Genomic DNA, 22745 nt, shown 5'->3' on the forward strand with positions numbered 1-22745 from the left:
GCTAATTTTGTGGAATATTTTGTGTTTTCATATTACCTATCTTGGTCAGGACAGGCTTGAAAATCATATGATATATCTTATCTTAAAAAGGTACCATATTTTCGACTTTATTTGAAGTGTTTATCCATAAGAAGATATATTTGTGGTTTTAAGAACCAAAAATCATCTCAATGTAGTTTCACATCTCCTCTCTCAGGCTTCTCTCTGGAGCTCTATCAACAGGTCGATGAGCCAATCAGAAGAGAGGAGACTCTGAGCCTCTCCTGTGATTGGCTGACTGTTTTCTGAGTGATCCAAAAATACAGCAGATTTCAGGTATAACACGCAGAGAAACCAAATCCTGCACGGTTGCATGGTGGGTCCAGGTGGTCCAAGTTACAGGAAGTCCTGATGGCTGGTTTTAAGGCTCAGTTTCTGAATACAGGCTTTGATAATTTCACAGTATTAATATAGAACCTAGACCTGAGCTATAATCAAACATTTATAATCAACATTTTACGAAATATGGGACCTTTAATGAGGCTTTTCTCCTTAAATAAAATGTTAATTTATATTTTTATTGCAAAAATATTAAAAGTTTGTTTGGATCAGAAACCCAAACTAATTTTAGTCTCATCGATACAAAAAAGAAAAAGGTTTTTTGAGGTGATATCACTCTGACACGTGAATAAATCTGTGTCTACGTCGCTCACACCTGACCTGCCAATCAGACCCGGTCAGCGCGCAACGCGAGAGCGCGCGCAGCCTAGGAGGAGAGGAGGGAGCGCGAGAGAGCTAGAGAGAGAGAGAGAGAGAGAGAGAGAGAGAGAGAGAGAGAGAGAGAGAGAGAGAGAGAGAGAGGGGGACGGGAGAGGATGCGACGAGTGCTGCAGAGGGACCGTCTCTTTACTGATGCTCAAATGTGCGAACAGATCACCTCTTCTTCTTCACAGCTCGTCTGAAGACTGCATCAGGTGAGCACCGAGATTTACTCTGAACTACACACGGATTCATGTCGGGAGGAGCGACGAGGAGGCATCGCGAGTTGCAGGTGCACGATAATCTTAGGAAACGTGTCAATGAGTGAACAAACTGGAATTAGTTTTTATTTACATTCACACTAAAATAAACGTCTGTAATATTTGTATCATATGAAACGTCCTCAGCAGTTTGTCTGTAAATCTGTTGCTGGAAACGTTTCAGGGAGGCACCGAAACAACAGGGGGAACTGCAGTTAACTGTGTAAACAGGTCTATAAATGATTTTGATTTTCAGAATAAAGTGTTGGAGAATAGTCTGATCTGGCATCCACTCACTGTAATCCGAGCAGGAATGTGATGAATGAAGTCTACTGTATGTATGAGTGGGCGACAGTCCCCACACAACAACAACAGGATTGTTCTCTGACATTTCCTCCCATGTTCACTCTTACTATGTCCAGAGAAACATGATGTAAAGATGCACTTGTTTTGTTATAGTTATTAGTTATTTTCTTCTTATTTGGATGAATCTTGAATGGATCTTTTTTTTTCTTTATAAGCTTCCTGATCAGCATTTCCGTCACTGATATCATCAGAGCAGATAGGGAGTGACTGTTGATGTAATGCAATACTTCCTGCCTTCTGAATAATAAATGAAGACAGTCACTGACCATTATATACTGATTCGCTCCCTCTCTCCTCTCTCTCTCTCTTTCTTCTGTTTTCTCTCCTCGCAGCATCAGCTCTTTCCTTTCAAACCCCGCATGGACCTTTTCCTGCTGAATGTAACTGTGCTGTTGGAGACGCTCGCTCCTCTTTGATAAGTTCCTCAATCATTTCAGCAAATATTGACCTTCAATCTCTCGACTCCTCAGGTGATAACATGGGGAACGGTTCAATGAAATCAAAGCGTTACAAACACACTGACGGCTCCAGTGCTTCCTCTAACGGCCGAGCCCACAAAGATCACGGTGGTGGGTACAAAAACTCGTCCCTGGACTCCCTGAGGGCCCGGGTGGAGGAGCTGGAGCGAGAGGGCAAGAGGAAGGATGAGGAGCTGTGCAGCAAAGAGCAGCAGATTAAAGGTCTCCAGGAGCAGCTGGTCAAACAGACGCGAGCTCTGGCCGAGCTGAGCGAGGAGATGCAGAACAAGTGCATCCAGCTCAGCAAGCTGCAGGACGTGATGAAGAACCAGACCGCAGCTTCTGCATCACGGCCTCCCTCCATCAAAACCAGCGGGAAGAGCAGCCCTAACCTCAGCGTCCGCATCAAGGAAACCCTCAACAGAAGGAAAGGCGCCAAGGCCGGGGTGTCGGCCGAACCCACATCCAGGACCTACGACTCCAGCAGCCTGCCCAAGTTCTCCTTCGAAAACGCCCGGGTACCGAAGGACGCGAGGTGAGATGTCTGTCTTTTTTATTTTTATTTTAGGAAAGTCTCAAAACACAAGCTGAGGAAAGAGGAACCAGACAGCAGGCGGTGTAGGGTTCGTGATACCCTCAGGCTCAGTCCATCTCAGCTCGGTGGATGAGCTTTAAAAAATGCAAGCAGCAAAGGGAGTGTGTGGTGGATGGAAGGTGGCCAGGAAGATTTTAGTGTTAATGACAAAAAAATTAAAAAATCTGTTGCAAGATTTTTCAGCTAATCCAAGGTTAATCTATATCTTCATGATATATAGCCAGAAGTATGTGGACAACCCCACAAATGAGTGCCTAGCTCTAATAGCTCCAATAAAGGGAAGTCTTCATGCATCAGTATACAGTATATTGTAGATGTTATTACCTGACTTTGTAGCAACATTTTGGCCAATTTCTGTTATAAAGTAATGATGCATAAAGGTGCACAAAGCTCCATAAAGAAATGGTTTTCCAGTTTGTTGTGGAAGAACGAGACTGGACCTCACTAACGCCCTTGTGGAGCAAATCCCCGCATCCAGGTTCAGCAAAAGCTGAAACCAGAAGAGTGGAGGCTGCTGTAGCAACATATTAATGTCCATGGGTTTGGAATAACATGTTGAAAAACCTCATATTAGGTGTAATCTTTGGGTGTCCACATACTTTTGGCCATAAAGATACAGGTTTGCTACTTTCATCAAACAAACAAAAAGAAAACAGCCTTTTCAGATTAGGACTGTAACAATGGAGCCTTATTCACACAGCACTGTCTTTGCAGCAGCAAATATAAAAAGACGTGAATCTAAATGTATTTCCAGTTAAACAGGAGCTCAACCCTTCCCATCCAATAAAATGTAATTTCTCCTGCATTTTCATTGATCTATGCTACCACCTCTGTGTCACTGTAAGCCCCACCCCTACAGGAAGTAGAGTATATCAAATTAAGGGAGTAAGTTGATCTCAAAATGCTGCCTCATGGGCACGACAAGGCTTCATGCCTCATAAGAAAAAAGAAAAAAAGAAAAAGAAAAAAGAAAAGACACTGAGGATCATTTAAATTAAGATAACATGCTCAGTATCTGTACAAATTATAAATTATAATAACAAGTACACATTGAAGAAGCAAATATTTCACCTGCCTCAGAAGATGTTACATAAAGCATGTGTACAGTGCGCCCCCTAGTGGCGCTGAGCAGACACACACGTCACTGATCTGCCCGGTGTGTGTTGGATGCTGAGACCTGCAGCAGATCCTGCCTCACCCGACTCTGAATTAAACATGTGCAACAAAATCTTGCACGTTTTTAGATTGTTTTATATACCTGGTATTTATGGTGACTTTTGGTCAGTCACATGACTGATGTGCTGCATAAAAGAAACCAGAAACAGCTGCTGGTTAAGACGAGAGAGCTGAAAGATATTTGTAAAGTTGAGTGGCACATTTTTAACAAATCTCCAGATACACTGCACTTTTTTAAAAAGAATTTCCAGCCCATTTCATTTCATTTAAGTCACACGTGCTTTCCAATTCGTTAAAGAGGAGAGGAGCTAGAGAAGGTACAGAGGTGCATCTCTATATACATAACATCTGGTCACATGTGGTCATCATGTTCAGAAAAGGTTCTGAGTAAATCCAAGTAACGTGAAGGCACATTTTTTTTTATATATAGCACCATTCAGAAATAAAGCAAGTCATCAGATCATTCAGATGACATTAAAACAGTATTTAAAAACAACAAAACTAGTTTGAATCGATAAAAATATTTAAATAAGTCTCATCAAGACGTCATAAAATCATGAAAGAAACTTAGGACAAGTGCCGCACTGATAAAAGCTGCAGCAAACAGTGATGTTTTCATCCCTGATTTGAATGAGCCGACAGTTTCCGGTGATCTCAGGTGTTCAGGAAGCTTGTCTCACAGGTGAGTGGCAGAGAGATTCTGGATGCTTCGTATTGCACAGGGAGATCGGAGACGTATTCGGACCATTTAGTGCTTTATAGACAAGTAGGAGGATTTTAAAATCCATCCTAAAAGACATCTGAACTCACTGTCATTACGAGTCAAGTCACTGTTATCTACACGCTTTCCCTGAAGGAAACTTAACAACCTCTATTCTTTGCGTCCGCGCTGCTTTAGGTCAGATTCAACTGTCACAGACAAAATCTCTGTGGGATCAGTAACGACCAGCGGACCTCACCTATTAACACTCTGCAGAGCGTCAACACATGCCGCCCACGTCCCCTCTCCTCTGATGTGGCATTCAGCCACTTTTGTTCTCTTGCAGCTTAAATGAGAGCAAACACAACGAGCGCTGAGCCGATTCGTCACTGAAACAAAACCTGGCAAAAAATAAAAGAAGAAAAAAGAGTCATGTTTTTATGTTTGTTTTCAGCGATGTGACGGGGTATAGAGAGAATTATTAGGATCAAATCCAGCTTAAGGACCTTTAATATACGACCTCTTGTCGTGTGACATAATTTAAAGCGCACACGAGCTCAGTCTGACAAGAAACAACACAGAGTGTTATTTAACGAGAGCAGGACGTGTTGTTGTATTTTCCAACATGAAAGCCAAGTTGTTGTTCTGGTGGTAGGACATGAACACAGCGCTGCAGTGAATAAAATGTGAGCATGCCGAGTCTCCCTCCCTCAATCTAATCCTCATGTTTAAAACATGTGTCGCTAATAAGCCCAGGATGGATTATATAACCCGAACTGATGGAAATGAGGCAGCCTGAGACTCTCCTGCAGACCGGCCCTTTGAAGAAGACTCGTCTTCAGTGCAACTCGCTGCAGACGGAGTAACGACACGGCTGTAGGTGGGAGGGGAGGACGCGGGCTGAAAAATAAAGAGCTGGATGTCATCTGCTCTCATTTTTCATAAAGCCCAAAGTGATAATTTATTACACACGATAAGGTGGATAAACAGACCACCCACCACCTGCGCCGCTCGCCCTCATGATCTACAGTTAGCGTTCAGCCGGGGCTCTTAACCTTTTCGGTTTACAACTCCCCAAAGGAAGTGATGTCTTCTTCTGACGGGCCCCTCGACCACAGCTGTTCAAATGCACAACGGTGAACTCTGACAGCTCATGATGATTTTATGTTTTCACCATTTTTTTATTTTTTATTTACGTGATTCATTGTTGGAGGGAGACCAGAGGCGGCAAACAGGGCATCGTTTCACAGGGGAGAAAATATTTAACACAGAAAAACACAGTGAGTAATGTGGATGTGGGCGTCCTGGTGGCTCAGGATCGAACCACACAGAAATATTAAACAGTATTACGATAGTTTATTTAAGGAAAACTATCAGAACCACGATGGAAAAATACTATCACAGCCCCGATATAAACATCTACCTCAGAAAACTTCATGTAGTTCTACAAGTCAGTGGCGCTCAAACCTTTTCAAATCAGATCACTGACGCCCCTCAGTTCATCTGATGAGACTTTTGCTTTTAGATGTTTCATTATTAGATGTTATGGACTGCCATGAGGAATATAAGTAAAGCACATCCAAGACCGTTTTCATCCAGTGTTTAGTTTAGAGGATCTTTTCAGATGTTTTCAGATTTGTTAAAGAAGTGTGTGAAGGATAGAAGGAAGGGAAGGAGGAATTAAAAGAGGAAGCAAAGAAAAAAGAAAGAAAGAAAGAAACTATATTTACTTTGCTGTCAGATGTGTAGAGTCTCTCTCTCTTTCTCTCTCTCTGTCATCTTGTCTGTCAGAATAAAAAGCAAAATTATGAAAAAATATATAAATGTACTGAGTCACCTTCACTTCAGCCTGTAATGTCTGTAGTTTTAGTTTCCGTCTTCAGATTCTTTGATCACCTCCCTGAGAAAAACATGCTAAACAAACCAAAAGCTTCATAAATAAAGAGGCACTTCCTGCACGTCCTTGTGTGATGCCACATGAGTTCATCCGCGGCACTTATACAGCACTTTTTCTAGTTTTATTGACTGCAGAAAGCGCTTCACGTTACAGGCTGCATTCACACGCACAGATACAGCGTAGGGCACTCGCACAGCACTTTCTCAGGCGCTCGCACTCAGGGGCATTCTGGGGTTCAGTGTCTCGCCCGAGGACACTTCAATATGTGGACCGGAGGAGCTGGTGGAATCGAACCTGATCCTGATCCTCAATCCTAAAGCTGCAACACTCAATAACAAACATTACAACAGATGTCTAACTCACTCCTGGTGTCTTGGTGTGTGTTGACAGTGTGAAGAAGCTGCTGACCGACGCCCTGAACAAGAACCAGTACCTGAAGAGGCTGGAGCTGCAGCAGATCAAAGACATGGTGGAGTGCATGTACGAGTGCACCTACCAGCTGGGAGAGTACGTCATCAAGCAGGGAGAGCCGGGGAACCATCTGTTCGTCCTGGCAGGTGGGTGCAGTCCTGTTTGATCATTCATCAAATTTAGGAAGAACTTAGCAGCAGCTACACACCTCAGACTACTGATGATTACACCTGTCTCACACACACACACACACACACACACACACACACACACACACACACACTCTGTAAATGTCACATGACACACACCGTCCAATGAGAGGCAGAAGCAACAGGGTGACGCGAACGGTCTGCAGCTGCAGTGATTTCACTTCTACTGGAGGTATTAATGAGTGGGCGGAGTCTTGTTTGGCCTGCTGGCTCTCCATTGGCCACGCCTCCTCTCGAAGGCCAAAAGAAGCACATCATGTAAAAATCCTGGGAAATGATCTCAGCACATTTTACTTCCTGTATTTCTGGAGTTAGTATCTCTCCACTCCAGATGCATTCACTTAACTTTTAATGACACCTGGGTTCGTTAAACGTCATTCTCTTTACTTTTCAAATAACAATTTCGTTTGCAGAAACATTTAACACATGTGCAAACACTTGATTTCACCTGGGTGTCTTCTCCTGGCTCATTTACTGTGTAAAAACATGATTTTTTTCCCCTTTATTTTACCATTGAGATTAGAAAAATAATTTTTTTATAAGAGAGAACTGGCCAAGATAGCAACCATACAAACACATACAGCATGAAACATCATACCACATGTACGAGACGAGAGTAATTTGAGCTGAATGGCCTCTCAGGAAAAACAACCACATGTCTTTAAGATGCCCTTAACATTTTCAACAGATATAAGATCCAGAGGCGAAGATTGTATTTTACATTTTAGCAGTATTATTCAGTATTATTCAGTATTATTCAGTAAAGAGGCTTTTAAACTGTAAAACTACAGGAAATGCTGTGAATAAAAGCTGCAGGTCTGTTTCTGCTGTACAGGGTTTCATACAGCTGCTTGTTTGCAGGTGTTTTTACAGGCTTCATCTACCTGCTGGTGAAATCATGAAAAAGCACAAGAGGAATTTACTGATGAATGAGCAGCCTATTGTCCGGTCTTAAATGAACTGAATGACATTGAAGCACGTGTCCGTCTCCTGTGTCTTTTTTTTTAGTCTGTGTCCTAAATGTGGCTTTTAAAAGAAACCACTGATTGTCCCTGTTTCATATTTACAGACGGGAAGCTGGACGTGTTTCAACACAACAAACTACTCACGTCGATAACGGTGTGGACCACTTTTGGGGAATTAGCGATCCTGTACAACTGCACGCGGACGGCATCGGTGCGAGGTAACACAAACAACACAACTCAAGTTGTCTTCCGTAGGGATCGAATCCGTGACCCTGTGGCGGACGTGATCAATATTATTATATATTTCTTCGCTCACTCTGTTCGCCACGAGGTCACGTCCTCAGTGGTATGAGCTGCGTTCACAATAGGGTCGGGGCCGGCTTTTAGGAAAACCTCTGTGACTGGTGCGGAGAGTTTCCCATCCCGTCCAGTTCCCTCAACCATCTTCTTCCGTCTGTAATCCGACACCTCCCTGACCTTCATCGGAGCTGCAGCGACTTCTTAAACCCGAGGATTCGCCGGATAATGAGAGCGGGAGAATCAGATCGGGTCATTAGACCGAAGTAAACAGTGCTTTTGCACGGGTGTGTTGACAAAGGCTTTGCTTGATATCCACAGCTTTGCATTCTGATTGGTTTTCACCTCCTTGGCGTTTGGAAAGCACATACCATGTGCTGTGCGAGTGCTCTCTGTCCAGGTTTGTATATTTAACCAAGTAGTTGACTGGTGAGCCCTTTGGTGGTGGTGGTGGGGGGGGGCACACACCGAGATGACCTCCATATTAAGGGTGAACTGGAAACACCTCGACAGTTTGACAAGTCTCTCTGGGTGGGTTTCACATGATAACACATGAAGTGGATAAAGGGGAAGTCGTTCTTTTGCTACTGGTTTGTGTCAAACTTTCACAGCCACCTCGTCCTGTAGTTTCTGTATTTGACGTGACTCATCACCAGGACGCAGGACAGATTACAGTGTTTTTCTCCTTTGTCCAAAATAACAAAAGAGTACGTTCTGTCTTTGCGGTGCTGGAGGGGTTTAATTAAACACAGAAGATAAGGGAAGAGTAAAGAAAATCTTTGTTGTTTCTTCTTTTCTGTTCCTTCGTGGTTATCAGTGCCCAACATTTTCTCAGACACTTAGTATCTGCTAATCAGGGGCAAAGGTCAACAGACTCTCTGATGGACGTGTTGTTGCTTTTACAGCGGTCAACAAAGTGCGGACGTGGGCTTTGGACCGGGAGGTGTTTCAGAACATCATGAGGAGGACGGCTGAGACGCGACACGACCAGCACCGCAACTTCCTCCGCAGGTTAGCATCACGCTGTAGCCGAAAAAGCTAGCATGAGATGATGTGCTGTAGCTAGCATCTACAGATGGAACTGCACATGAGACGTTTAGGGGACATCTGTAAATTATACCATCTACCAATAGTCTGCATGTGAGGCATTTAGGGGAGATCTGTAAATTGTAGCATCTACTGATGGTCTGCTGTGACATTGTCGGCTTAGAACAAAAACAATGAACTAAAGAAGCTAAAAGTTGCCGTTGGGCAGCAGGAACAGGATTGTGAAAATAGTCCTGTACGGACTCTGAATTGTGGCTCCAAACTGTATAAAATCATTGTTAATATGTATTGTTTTGATTATATAATTTTAACTAAAGAAACAATTTGGTCAATTACAGTGTTTTGAAACTGCTGCATTACCTGATTTCTTTGACACAGACAATCAAGTTCTGCCTAAAATGTCCCTGGCATCACGGCTATATTCGCAGATACAGAGATGAATGTTCATCATGTGTGTTTTGTCTTTCCTGTCAGCGTTTCACTCTTGGCTAATCTACCAGAGGACAAGCTAAGCAAAATAGTGGACTGCCTGGAGGTGGTAAGTTATTCTGTCAAACTCAGTGTAATTCCACCGGCGGGACAATTTTGACTTTTCATTGTGTTGCACAACCCGTCTGGCAGCTCCTGGGAGCCCCAGCGTTGCAGATAGCTGCTGTCAAAATATCATTACCATTTGGCCATATACCATTACTGCGTGTCAGCATATTCTCTCTACCTCCAGTTGGCGAGACCTCACAAATTAACTTGTTGATGAACAGAGCCGATGTTATTCCTGTCATCGCCGGCCGCTGTATATTGTTACCATAATTATTTGACCAAGGCCCCAGAAGGTGTTTATTCAAATGGGGGGTGGGGGGGACGAGTGATTTCTAAAAGATGTGCGGGTGACAGGCTTTTGGTTTGGTGAGTGTGTAAAAGTGAATGTGTGTGTGTGTGTGTGTGTGTGTCTGTGTGTGTGTGTGTGTGTGTGTGTGTGTGTGTTGAGACACGGCGGGAGAATGGCTCAGTTCGCTTCTCCTCCATCTTTTCACAATGAAAAACTTCTCAGGGACAGTTTCCCTGCGATCGCTGCTCGTCCTCCCGCTGCCCCGCGCTCCTTCATTCAGTCGTTTCTGATGGAGCTGATTCTGTTGCGTGTCGGGGGGTGTGTGAGGGGGTGTGGGGTGGGTGTGTGTGTGTGTGTGTGTGTGTGTGTGTGTGTGTGGGGGGGGGGGGGGGGGGGGGGGGGGGGGGCTGTAACCTAATAGTGGTGCAGATGTTCGCCGAAAACTCGCCAGATGATATTGAAGCTTCTTGTCAAACAGTGGGGGAATGGAATTTGGTGTGTTTTGCATGTGTGTGTGTGCGCGCGTGTGGGGTGTCAGTCTGATCTGCAGATTGGATTTTAAAAACTGGAAAGTTTCAATAGCCAACAAAAAAACAAAAAAACCCTGTTGAAAGTGAAAACGTAAAAATAGAGTAAGAATTAAAAGAGTAACCTGAATAAAGACATTAATGGTACTTTCAGTCAGTGCTGCCGGTCGATGTTATCCATCTATTGTAATCGCATCACGCGGGTTGTAGCTGAGAATAGAGGAAACGGTGCGACACAATTAATACAGCACGTTTTTCGCGGACTGATATTATACATATCGATGTGGCTCCAAGGCTGTTTTTCCTTTTCTCGTGCGTGTTTGAATGTGTTTGTTCACTGAGAACAAAGACACACAAAGACTGACTGCTGCTGCCGGAGCCTCAGATTAACGTAGGAATGTGTTTTTATACAGAAGACTGTGGTTTTTGTCTCCTGGAAACTTACGTTGGAAGAGAGGGATCTCTAAATCACCAGTACGACCTGCGTCAGTGCACACGTGGGCACCTGACTCTCTGCTGTAGACACATTTAAAAAAACAGTGAACTCACCCTTTAACTGTTTCTGATGTCAACAATTAGATGTGACGTCATATACAATATTATATAATCAATTATTATTATATTGTTGTATTTTACGTGTCAGATGTTTTTTTTTATAATGAATAAATCTATTATTGCAATAATTATAAAAAATATGATATAATATTATGGCCTTCTTGTGTCGGTAAACAACATCACACTTCTTCTGTGTTTGCTACTTATCAAGAACAGTCATTATAGTGCAACTGTAAGAGCTGCCTTCTCATTTCAAAGCTGTATCCAGCAGCTGGCTAACTTAGCTTAGCACAAGGACTGGAAACAGGTGGAAACAGCTAGCCTGGGTCTATAGTAGTAGCTCAATAGTGAAAAACTCCTCTTACCAGCGCCTCTAAATCACGTTAATTAACATGATATATCTTGTTAATTTAAAAAGGGAGTTTATGTGCGGGAGTATTTCTTAGCTCGGAAGACTCCAGATTTGATAATATAAATGCAAAATGGACCATGTAACATATATGTTGTTCATATGTATAAAATTTGAAAGTACAACTTAAAAAAGTCACATATTTTCTTTGCTTTTTGTCCATGAGCATCATTTCTCTGAAAGTGAAAACTGTTAATGGCACATTTTTACCTCTTCTTAAATCTTTCATGCGTGCTCATGTCAAAAATGATATATTCTAACAGCTCCTTGAAGGCAGCACGATGCTTTCAAGGGGAGCTGCACAGGACAACCGGTCCAACTGGGGAGGCTGCTGGAGACACTGGGGGGGCGGCCGGTCCTCTTGTGAGAATGTCCTCGTTCTTTCCTGAGAAGATAAACGTTGGACTGGAGCTCAGCAGCCCGGTTTAACAAACCTGAGACTCCATTCAGACGCTGTCGCTCCCCGCCACGGCCACTGTATCATCCAGAAAGTCTTTATAAACACAACCTTGGCGTGTTGTCTCCGCCGTCACAGACAGGTGTTAAACTGGCGTCTCCTGAAGCGTAAACAAGCTCGGACACTCAAGGAAAATGCCACTTGTGTCAAGAGTTTTGACAGTAAACACCAGGGAATGTTTATGCGTGGTTGCTCTGATTTGTTTGTTCACTTTTCACCGCCGTCCTCTATAGTCCAACGGATTACGGCCATGAGCGGCTGTCTCAGCTGCGGGGGGATTTGGCATCCGTCCCAGACAACGCTTCACTGTCCTGGTCACCTTCATTCTTTCTCACTTCCGCTTCTTCACCTAAAAGCTTTAAAAATGGAAGGTGATCTGGCAGCTCGCTGACTCAGCAGCCCCGGCTTTAGTGCTGTGGTTGGGACGGTGCGTTAGGGTCGGTGTGGAGAGAGGGAGAGAGAGAGAGAGAGAGAATCTGCCTCTCAACCAGAGGGAACATACTGTACCTCTGTGTTTAGTTCAGTATCTCGCAGTGATGCTCGGTTTTATGACGCTCGTAAAACTGAACCAAACACTGAAACAAACTCCAGTGTGATCTGCACCTCTGCACCGCTCACTCTGAGTTTACACCAGCGCCATAGAAACCACTTATGTCTGATTGACTGGTATAATTAAATCAGAACTCATGTGAAAAGTATATTTAATCTGCAGGTAACTGTGGCAACAATTTAGTGCAATTAATCCCATTAGCCCCTAATAAAACCCTCCGTCCTGACCAGCAGGTTGAGAAGCCGTGAATGAGGGAATATCATCGATGGCTGCGCTCCAGCTCCCCGTCCCGCGGGGGACCGGCTACCAGGAATCAGAGCGGCCGGGTCGATGGTTAAATCAATATAATGCTTCAGCTCTGACTGTTGTCACCCACCAACCAACCAACGCCTTCTCTCCCCCTTCTCTCTCCCCCCCTTCTGCCCATTAGGAATACTATGACAAGGGAGAGTACGTGATCCGGGAGGGAGAGGAGGGCAGCACCTTCTACATCATCGCACAGGGGAAGGTAACGTGTCTTATTGTAACAGGTGACAAACAACAGCACAAACAACATCATCTAAACTTTACTGACTCCACCTTCGATCCTAAACCAAAGATCAGACTCATCGTGGGACGTTTATAGTCTCCACTGAATCCAGATGAATTCATTTCTTTTCAGGTTAGCACCTTTTAAATGGGGCATGACCTTCATCATCTATTTAATGGGTGTATTACTGCCTTTAAATGACGATTTCTTAATTAAAATAAACGATACTTGAACAATTCAGTGAGTAGAAACCGCTGAGAGAACAAGGAAGAGTCGACATCTCTGTTATGAAAATGTGTGTGACATGAGCCGCACTGCAGAGACTGCTGACGGCATTTTCAATATCTGCAAACAATGGCGCTCATTTGGGCCGGAGACACGAGCCGTAATCCTGTCTTCACAACAACAAAATAATAAATCCTCTGGTTCCTCAGTTACACAACGCCCCCCGCACTGATCAGGATGCTGCCTCAGTCTTTGCAGTGAAAGGCTTTTTCTCATCAGTCAGCACGAGGATTTGAATGGCTGGACTTGCAGGACTCTGGGATTGTCCTGTTCAATTTGACCTCCACATGAGTGTAAACAAAACTCCTCAACGCAATGAAAACAGCCGGTTTGTCCAACTGCAAGCAACATTTTTGTGTACCTCAACCCCAGTGTAGGAAATCATTCCTTAAGGTTATTAATTTATGAAAAAAAAAAAAACAAGTAAAAATACAAACAAAAATAAATGTTTTCCCTCAATAACAAGCTGGTACTCCAACAAAAACAATATGTTGTCTGTGAGTCTGGGAAGGTGTGGGACTCCCAGACTCTCATACTCCACCCGTCTGTCTGAGATGTGAGAAACCTGACACCGGGGAGCGAGGGGAGATGGAGAGGGGGGCCAGAGCTTTCCGCTGGGGACTTTGAAAATGCCATTATGAGCCGATGTGAGACAGCAGCTCCTCAGCGCCAAGCTAACCGAACCAGAGAAAGACACATGTTGTTGGGGAGGAAGGGGGTTAATACAGGAAATGGCTCTCTGCTCCCTCCCACCCCACCCTCTCGTACCCCCCTGACCAGGGAGGGAATAAACTCTTGAGAGCGGCTGCCACCAGGAAAAACAGGGGAAGTGGAGGTCACGGGGGGTCAAAAGGGACACTTAGTTAAAACACACCCCGGCCGTTATGGCTGTGATGTCATTGTGGCATTTTTCTCCGGCAGGACGATGCCACGAGCGGGACGACTGACCTCGACCGTGGCGGGCGCGCTGGTTTTTAAAGCCTCACAAATTACAGACAGACTTTCACAACATCAAAGCTGCTGCAGAGTTGTTGTTGAAATCTGGGCTGCAGCCCAAGATGCCACTTAATCAGCCATAACCAATCACGTTCCAGTTACCAATACTGCATGGGGTCTTATTGGATAATACATATTTCAATTGTAATTAAAAAAAAGAAAAAGAAAATGTAAATCTGTTTTTTCGTTTCAAAACTTTTAATTTAATTTTGATTAACATGATCTTATTTGATTTTTAATTCTCAACCAAAAAGGAAATCACATGGTCTATTCGTTTTTTGTTTCCAAACAAAAAGTGAGAAAACTGAATTTAAAAAATGGGCCAATTTGTTTTTTTTCTAATTCATTTGTTCATTTCTCATTTTTGGCAAAGGCAGTATGTACGTGGTCTCAGACACAAAGCTTGGTTTCAAACAAAACAATAAAAAAAGGAGTTGCCAGAAACGAAAAACATTTTTCATTTTTTGATTCTGACAACAAAAACATTTTTGTTTTTGAAACAAATAACAGATTTACTTTTTTTATTTTTTGTTTTTAAATTACAAATGAATTATGGATCATCCGATGATACCCAGACTGAATATGTTGATTTTTTTTATTTTTAACTTTTTTAAAAATATAATAAAATACTTGGAGACAGTTGTAAGCACACACCAAAAAGCTACAGCTGTGAACTGGAGACAGCATGGTGAGGAACCGGAGAGCCCTTTAAGACTCCAGCTGACTGTGTTGTGCAGGTGAAGGTGACCCAGAGCACCGAGGCCCACAAGGTGCCGCAGATCATCAACACGCTGCAGAAGGGAGACTACTTTGGAGAGAAAGCTCTCATAAGGTAAAAACCACCAATACATTGTCATTTTTACTCTGCTCGATTGTATTTGCGTGTGTTTTAAATGCAAAAATGTGTGTGTGTGTGTGTGTGTGATGTGCATCTCTCTCCCAGCGATGATGTGAGGTCAGCGAACATCGTCGCCGAGGAGAACGGGGTGGAGTGCCTCGTCATCGACAGAGAGTGAGTATCCTGCAGGTGGGAAAATGAAAACCGAGCTATTCTTCATGCAGAGTTTTGTTTTGTAAATTATGGTTCTGAAGGAAACGCCACGAGGACGACAGCGTCCAGCGCGTCGTCCGATCATCCTGCGTAACAACACCAGCTGCACAGGATGATGTGATCTTCCTCCTTCATCTCAGTGGGATGATCAAAGTCGGTGGGGGTTATGAAGCCTTTCAGCTGGCATTCCAGTGGTTCTATTGTTGACGTGCGGTTTTTGTTTTTCCAGGACATTTGATCAGACAGTGGGCACCTTCAATGAGCTGCAGAAGTACCTCCAAGGCTACGTGGCAACACTCGATCGTGACGACAAGAAGAGACATGCCAGGTAGGCTCAGGCCAGAAATATGAACAGAGAGCCGAAATCCCAGTCGGGTATGTTTGATTCTTTAGATGATCCATCTCAATATCAATGAGCAAACCCTTTGAGCATCTCTTGTATGACGTATGCAGGTGATCAAGGTTTTTAGGACGAAGGAGAAAATAAGGTTTGAGAATGAGAATAGAAACAAAACACACTTTTGCTTTTTTTTACATTTGGACCGTCTCCACCCAGGAGGTCGGTGTCACGCCACCAGAGTCAGCCGCTGTCTCCTGACATCATCCAGCTGAAGGAGATGGTGTCGGTGTTCCCTCCGTCCAGACCCTTCGACCACCTGGAAGTCATCGCCACCCTCGGCGTTGGCGGCTTTGGACGAGTAGAACTGGTAAGACCTGAAAGATTATTTATTTACTCTATAAATAACATTTAGAAATAACCAATTCTATCGATCATATCCATCCGTCCGTCCTTGCATGGACAATATTTGTAGCCATGTAAATTCTTAAAACTGCTCGAATTAAAGCAGCAACTACATTTAAGTGACAAAAGCTGCAGTTCCTCTAATGACCACTAGAGTTTGGCTTATAGACATGTTTACAGCCTGGTGCAAAAACACTGTTTTTGGTCGGTTTGTTGCAACTGTTCGTTTTTATATAACTCACCTATTTAAATTTTATTAAGGCTTAAAGTTACGAACAATTGAGGGTGTGGCCTCGTTGGGTGACGTCAACCTATGGATGACGGAGGCTACTTCCATCTTTATTTACAGTCCATGTGTGAAACATATCACTCCTGTCAGAAACATACAAAATACTGTATAGTTATCTTAGCTCACCGCTCTGTTTTAGCTAGCTAAGTAGTAAGCTAGTTTAGTTCATCTGCAGGGCTTCCAATGTTGTTAATGTACCGGGGACCAATAAAGTTAATCAAAAAAAGTCATTGCCACTTGTTTTGTTTTGTTTTTATTTACATTTTTACATTCTACATTTTACGTCCTGTTTTGTTAAGTGGGCCTGAAAGCTAACCTGCTCCTGAACAGTCAGTGGTGGAGGTGCATTGTGGGTAGTGTAGGCACAAGGTTTTGACAAGAGAGAAGAATAATGTGTGGAATAAAAAAATATGATATGTGTTCTTTAAAAGTTGTTATCTCATGACATGCCACTCTGTTGTTGCAGGTGAAGGTGAAGGGCAAGGACATCACCTTTGCCCTAAAGGTCATCAAGAAGAAGCACGTGGTGGACAACAGGCAGGAGGAGCACATCCACTCGGAGAGGAGGATCCTCGCCGAGGCTCGTTCGCCTTTCGTCGTCAAGTCCGTCCTCCCGCTCATCCGCCGCACACTTTTCCAATTTTTTTATTTTTATCCCAGACGACGAAACCCTGCTCCATTAGTCTGAGAAAACAGCGCAGCGCTTATTAGTTTTTGATGAGATCACAGTGGAGGGCTGGAGCAGATTACAACTTCTCCATGGGGGAGAATGGCAGAGGGATATTGAGACGTCTGCTGTGGAAATCTAGTTACTTGTTCTGAAATATTGCAGCTGCAGCTTTTCTTTGCCTTCTGTGAGATTACTGACGATCTGATTTCACTGTATGCCGTGGAACAGACTCAGATATTAAAACCATTCTTTACAACAACTGAACACCACCCCCCGCCCCCCCGACCTCCTCTTCACACACTCTTTGTGTTTATTTGACCTTTTTTCATATGTTTTAACTATTATCTCTTTGTGTTTCTGATCTGTTTTCAAGACTGATGTAAGGTGATCTAAGATTAGGTGTAGGGTGTAGAGCGACGGCGTGGTGCAGCATCTCTCACCTGCTCCGTGGGAGTGATATTGAATCTGCACATGCTCTGTGGTTGCTTTTAACAGTCAATCACACCACAAGGATCAATTAGTAAAACATTAGATCCAAAATTAAGCTTGTTTGTGCAGTGATATATTATATTCCACTGCAGTACATTGTAATATCCAGGAGTATCACGGCCACATTGTGGAGAAAAAAACAATCTGAAATTACCAGAATAAAATTATGATTTTGAGGATAAAATCAGAAAGAAAGTCATAATTTTACAAGAAAAAAATCTCAATATTATGAGAAGGAAGTTGTAATTTTAGGTTGTGTCTTTTTTTTTTAAGAGGGAAAATATCAATCAAAAAAATGCAAATATAGAGTAATAAACAGGACAAATGCGGAAATGCGGATTATAAATGTTTACATGAAGGTCAAATCTTTTACTTCCTGTGTCTTTCTCTCACCCCAGACTGTATCGCACGTTCAAGGATAACAAGTATGTGTACATGCTGCTGGAGGCCTGTCTGGGTGGAGAGATCTGGAGTCTGCTCAGAGACAGGTAGGAGAGACAAACCGCTAACCGACGCCACTGGGAGAAAACTTACATTTCTTTTTTTCAAAATTTTTTAATTGTGAGCTTACCGTCTAATGAGGGACCTCAGACTTACTCCGTCTTGCATCAAGGTGCTGTCTGGAAGTGGGTTCAGGTGCATCTGTGTAACGAGGACCACTTCTCCTGCCTCTCAGATGCTCTCGGAAGCAGCTGGCTCTTTCTCGTCAGCAAAAAGTTGAAATCCTGTCTCGTCTGCAGGGGGAGCTTTGATGATCCCGCTGCCAAATTCTGCGTGGGTTGCGTCACAGAGGCTTTTGACTACCTCCATCGCAAAGGCGTCCTCTACAGAGACCTGAAGCCTGAGAATCTGATGCTGGACACTGAGGGATACATCAAACTGGTGAGGGTGTTTTTCCTCAAATTGTTCTACGATTAATTGTAAGTAAGTCAAGTCATTTGCATTGTGTAATTGATAATTATGGAGCTCTGAAGATTCAGAGGTTTCCTTTTCTGGTGTTTCTGATGGCCGAATGGTTAGGGTGTGGGTGACGTCACAGATGCTACACAGTGGACTTTCTTGGAGTTAACTGATCAGCTCTGCTTTCACAGGTTGACTTTGGATTTGCCAAGAAGATCAGATGTGGCCAAAAGACCTGGACCTTCTGCGGTACCCCGGAGTACGTGGCCCCGGAGATCATCCTCAACAAAGGCCACAACTTCAGTGTGGACTTCTGGTCTCTGGGCATCCTGGTGTTTGAGCTCCTCACCGGCAGGTTAGTGCATCTGTGCAGCAAAGGCTTTCGTGCAGCGTTGAAAGCTTCCTTGACGGGCTGACGTACGTGAAATATCTTCTTTTTTTTTCTTTTGTCTCCATTCCACTAGTCCTCCGTTCTCAGGGAGCGACCAGATGATGACGTACACTTTGATCTTGAAAGGCATCGAGAAGATGGACTTTCCCAAGAAGATCGGCAAGAGACCCGAGGACCTCATCCGCAAGCTCTGCAGGTACGGCGCCAACACGGGCAGAGCATTGCTCAGAAGTGAAGCTAGACAATCCCAGTAGCTAATGAATCCTGCAATACACCACGTTTACTTTTACTCGTACTCAGCCACCAAATCTCTCGGAACAGAACCAACAAATTGTAGAGAAGACAAACATTTGCAGTCTTTGTGCCTGAAATGGGTCTTAACGATATGATTCAGTCAAAATTCTTGAGTGTGAAGTTGAGTTGAAAGCCAGATATGCAACTAAATCAGTAGGAGGATGTGTCTTCAAATGCCAAAGCACAACAAGCAATAGTACAGAAGAAGCAACTCCAAACGTCTTTGGGTCAAAACAGTAACGTGGTCATTTCCCACTCTGCTGAACTTTTACAGGCGAAATCCCTCAGAGCGACTGGGCAATCTGAAGAACGGAATAACTGATATCAAGAAGCACAGGTAAGCAGGAACTGACTCATTTTGTTGCTGATCTCAACTGGGGGGAAAAATTAGCCGCGCAAATAGGCGCTATCTGAACATAATGAATGTGGCCCGGCGAGTTTATGACCTCTGCAATTAGATAATCGCCGAGCACACTGCACGAGAGCGGCAGCCTGCAGAACATACTCAAAAGACTTATTACATTATTGGACGTGATAATAAAGCCACAGTCTTATCAGGATGATTTTCCTTCATGGAGATACTAGAAAAAAAAGTGTTGAATGTTCACAAAGGTTAACACGCTTCGATTTTTAAACATTTGTCTTGTATGTGTTTGTCAAACTCGCGACAGTTCAGACGTGAAGATAACAGTTTTCTAGTGATTGTAAATTACATTTTGTGGTGATTATTGACCTTATTAAACTACTTTTGCAAGTACAACCATCCATTTCATAAAATAGACACATCACAGACATGAACAAACAATCGCTGTGGTGCTTTGTTCTACCTCGGGAGGAGGCATCTCAAAAACTGAGATTTTCTCCTCTTCTAACAGAAAGATAAAGATTTATGAACAGACATGTTTTTATTCACGCGTCAGTTTGTGTCTGAAGGTGGTTTAATGGTTTCAACTGGGAGGGACTGAAGGCGAGGACTTTACCGTCTCCACTGAAAAGAGAAGTAAGTAAAGATGTTTATCCAAACTTGTAAAACTACGAGTCCTAATACTAATAATAGACACACATTTTCCTCCACTCCTGGATTAGAGTTAGTAAGTCAGGAGGTATCATAAGAAATAACTCTCCCTTCCTCCGTCCTCGTCTTCTTTTCCACAACAGCTCCTGGGGCCGACAGATCACAGCTACTTTGACAGCTACCCTCCGGATGAGGACAGTCCTCCCGATGAGCTGTCTGGTTGGGACATGGACTTCTAAGACCTTCTCCTACACCTTTTCCTTTTTCGATTTCACATCCTCACACCGAAAAACTAAATGGGCACCTGTGAGAAAATGTGTCACCTGTGTGGTGCAGTGGATAAACACTCACCTCAATGGAGCACAGCTGGCAGTGTCGTTGGATGGGAAGCCGGTGAGGGATCAAGTCCCTATTTGCTGCTGCTTTTATGCCCCCCGGATGGTTGGAGCACCTGTGAGAAGAGTTGGGTAACGAGAACCGCGAGCTCTGCTTCGTAACCAGTTCCAAAATTATAACAAGATAGTCAATCCCACTATTCAAAATCCTACAGATATCTTTTTCAATGGCGAAGTTTGAACTTGATGTGTTTCAGTCTACAGCTCCAGTTATTTGTGCGTTGAAGCTCACGTGCAGTGAAACACTGATTTTAAAACGTGAAACTGCTTAATTTAGTATTTCTACTGATTTTAATCGCCTGGTCCGTGTGTTTCGGAGATGAGGAGACGTCTGCGGATGACTCCTGCACGACTGACCATGAAGGATTCCTAACTGGGAGAAGCTGATGGCAATGGTGGTGAGGACAACTCCCATGATCCAGCGCTACTTCACAGCGTCAAGACTCTGTCGTCTAACATTAGACGATGAAGTGACAGGTTACAGCGTGTGTGTGTCCACGTGTGTTCATCTTCATATTACCAATGACGGAGTAAATCAGTGTCTTATGTCACAGTATTATGTTTTTTACATCCCTTTAATCCATCCACACCCGTAATAATCATCTTTTACAGAAACCCGTTTTCTACGGGTCCTCAAGATGACTGGAGATAAGGAGTTTGTTGCAGTTTGTTTATGGCTGCAGAGGAATTGAGCTGTGAGTGTGTGTGTGTGTGTTTGTGGGGAGAACAAACACACACTCGAGAGAGGAAATTCTACTTAGCTGCTAAGAATCTAACCACAACACACTGCTATACCCAAAGATTAAAATTAATTTGTGTTAAGGAGCATCAAGCCAACAGTGTTGCCCTCCGCCGCTCAAAGTCCACACACAAAAACACCTTCTGCACTTATTGAGTGCGAGCGTCCCACAGCAGGGTGCTTGACCTGGAGAAATATTTACCCTTTTTGAAGCTGAGGCAACTCTGCGGTTCCCGGCTTCTTAAACAGAAAGTGAGTTTTCTGCTCGGGCCTGAGGCACCGAGGAGGAAGAGGAGAGGGACAGCGAAGAGCAGAAAACCTTCAGGGTTTTACTATGAGGGGGTTAGGGTAAAAAAAAGAAAAAGATGTATTTTCCATTTTTAAACACTTGAGGTTTACAGGAAGTGGACTGTGTACCGTGTGTCTATGTATATACTGTGTACTGTAAAGCACAATCATCGAAAATACACAATTTATACAATCCAAGCTACGTGTTCCTTTATGTAAACCTTAAAACTGCGTGAGTGAATTTTGTAAATGTCAAACATATATATACGTATGTATGTATGTATGTATGTATGTATACACTGACTGGTGAATGTGTGTGTACAGTATGACTGTATGGAAGCACCTGAATTTCCTGGATGAGCTGTGGCCTTAAGATAATGACTGATTTCAGGATACAGCTGTTTGTCAACACTTAAGAGTTTATGCTTTTTTGAATTTTTATTTTAAAGAGTCTGAGGTCTGCATCGCAAATAAACGTCATTACACTTACTTTAGTGCAATGACGAGCGCTGCAGGAATGAGTCTCAAAATCTGGAAATTAGTTGTATTTTAGCACTTCCTGTTCCTTCATCCTGAAGTTGATGGGTTTATAGTTTGATGGCTGAAATAAGGACTGTGGTTAACACAAGGTCAAGACATTTTCACGTTTTATTCTACGATATAAAATACATCAGTAAATACCCCGGTCCTGATTTCTTTAAGCTTTTACATCTCTTCAAAAAGGCTGGTCGCTAACAAGATTACAGGTTGTCGGGGACGTAAACGTCATCACAGCGAACATGAAAACTCACCAGTCCACCTTCACAGCCTCGTTGTGTTTATACTCGCTCTCTAACAAGCTGTGTTTAATTTTGTAAGAGGAAAGGCTTTTGTAGAAGAGGTCAAACTACAAGTTGAAGTTAAGTGGCGGTGACGTTGAAGTCATGCAATGGTGGTGTAGTTCATTTATAGGCTAACATTAGCTTTTTACGTCTGGTGATTGTATTGAGGTTCCAAATATCATATAGTCGAGTTCATTAGTGGAGATTATCCTGCTGAAAAAAAAACGTGTCGGTATCATAAACTTGTGTTTGTTACAGTGTTTATTTTCTGCGGGAATCCAAAACCCAGTGTAAAAATCCTGTTGACTAACATCCCGGTTGGCCGACAAAAATATGTCGTCACTGCGGCACTTGTTTCTTAATTTGTATGGGATCATGACTGAACTGTACCTCAAAATAAAAGTTTTA

The 22745-nt window shown here is 43.3% G+C and overlaps 1 protein-coding gene across 3 annotated transcripts; it reads left to right on the forward strand.

Moving 5' to 3' along the window:
* The first annotated feature begins 810 nt into the window (after positions 1-810).
* prkg2 (protein kinase cGMP-dependent 2) lies at positions 811-21714 on the forward strand. 3 transcript variants are annotated; one of them, XM_056375687.1, is made up of 19 exons: positions 811-953; positions 1835-2357; positions 6581-6747; positions 7880-7993; positions 8978-9083; positions 9594-9657; positions 12874-12951; positions 14991-15085; positions 15197-15265; positions 15534-15632; positions 15861-16011; positions 16802-16938; positions 17893-17982; positions 18235-18376; positions 18586-18749; positions 18859-18981; positions 19354-19416; positions 20013-20079; positions 20238-21714. In XM_056375687.1, exons 2-19 carry the CDS (start codon positions 1843-1845, stop codon positions 20331-20333), a joined length of 2340 nt encoding a protein of 779 aa, XP_056231662.1. In that variant the 5' UTR covers positions 811-953; positions 1835-1842; the 3' UTR covers positions 20334-21714. The 3 variants fall into 3 exon arrangements, with proteins under 3 accessions (XP_056231662.1, XP_056231664.1, XP_056231661.1); XM_056375689.1 differs by having other exon boundaries at positions 818-1030; positions 1697-2357; XM_056375686.1 differs by having other exon boundaries at positions 818-953; positions 1697-2357.
* The last annotated feature ends 1031 nt before the right edge of the window (positions 21715-22745 follow it).

The sequence above is a fragment of the Seriola aureovittata genome, chromosome 5 (assembly GCF_021018895.1).
Source record: "Seriola aureovittata isolate HTS-2021-v1 ecotype China chromosome 5, ASM2101889v1, whole genome shotgun sequence".
In the NCBI taxonomy this organism is placed as follows: Eukaryota; Metazoa; Chordata; class Actinopteri; order Carangiformes; family Carangidae; genus Seriola; species Seriola aureovittata.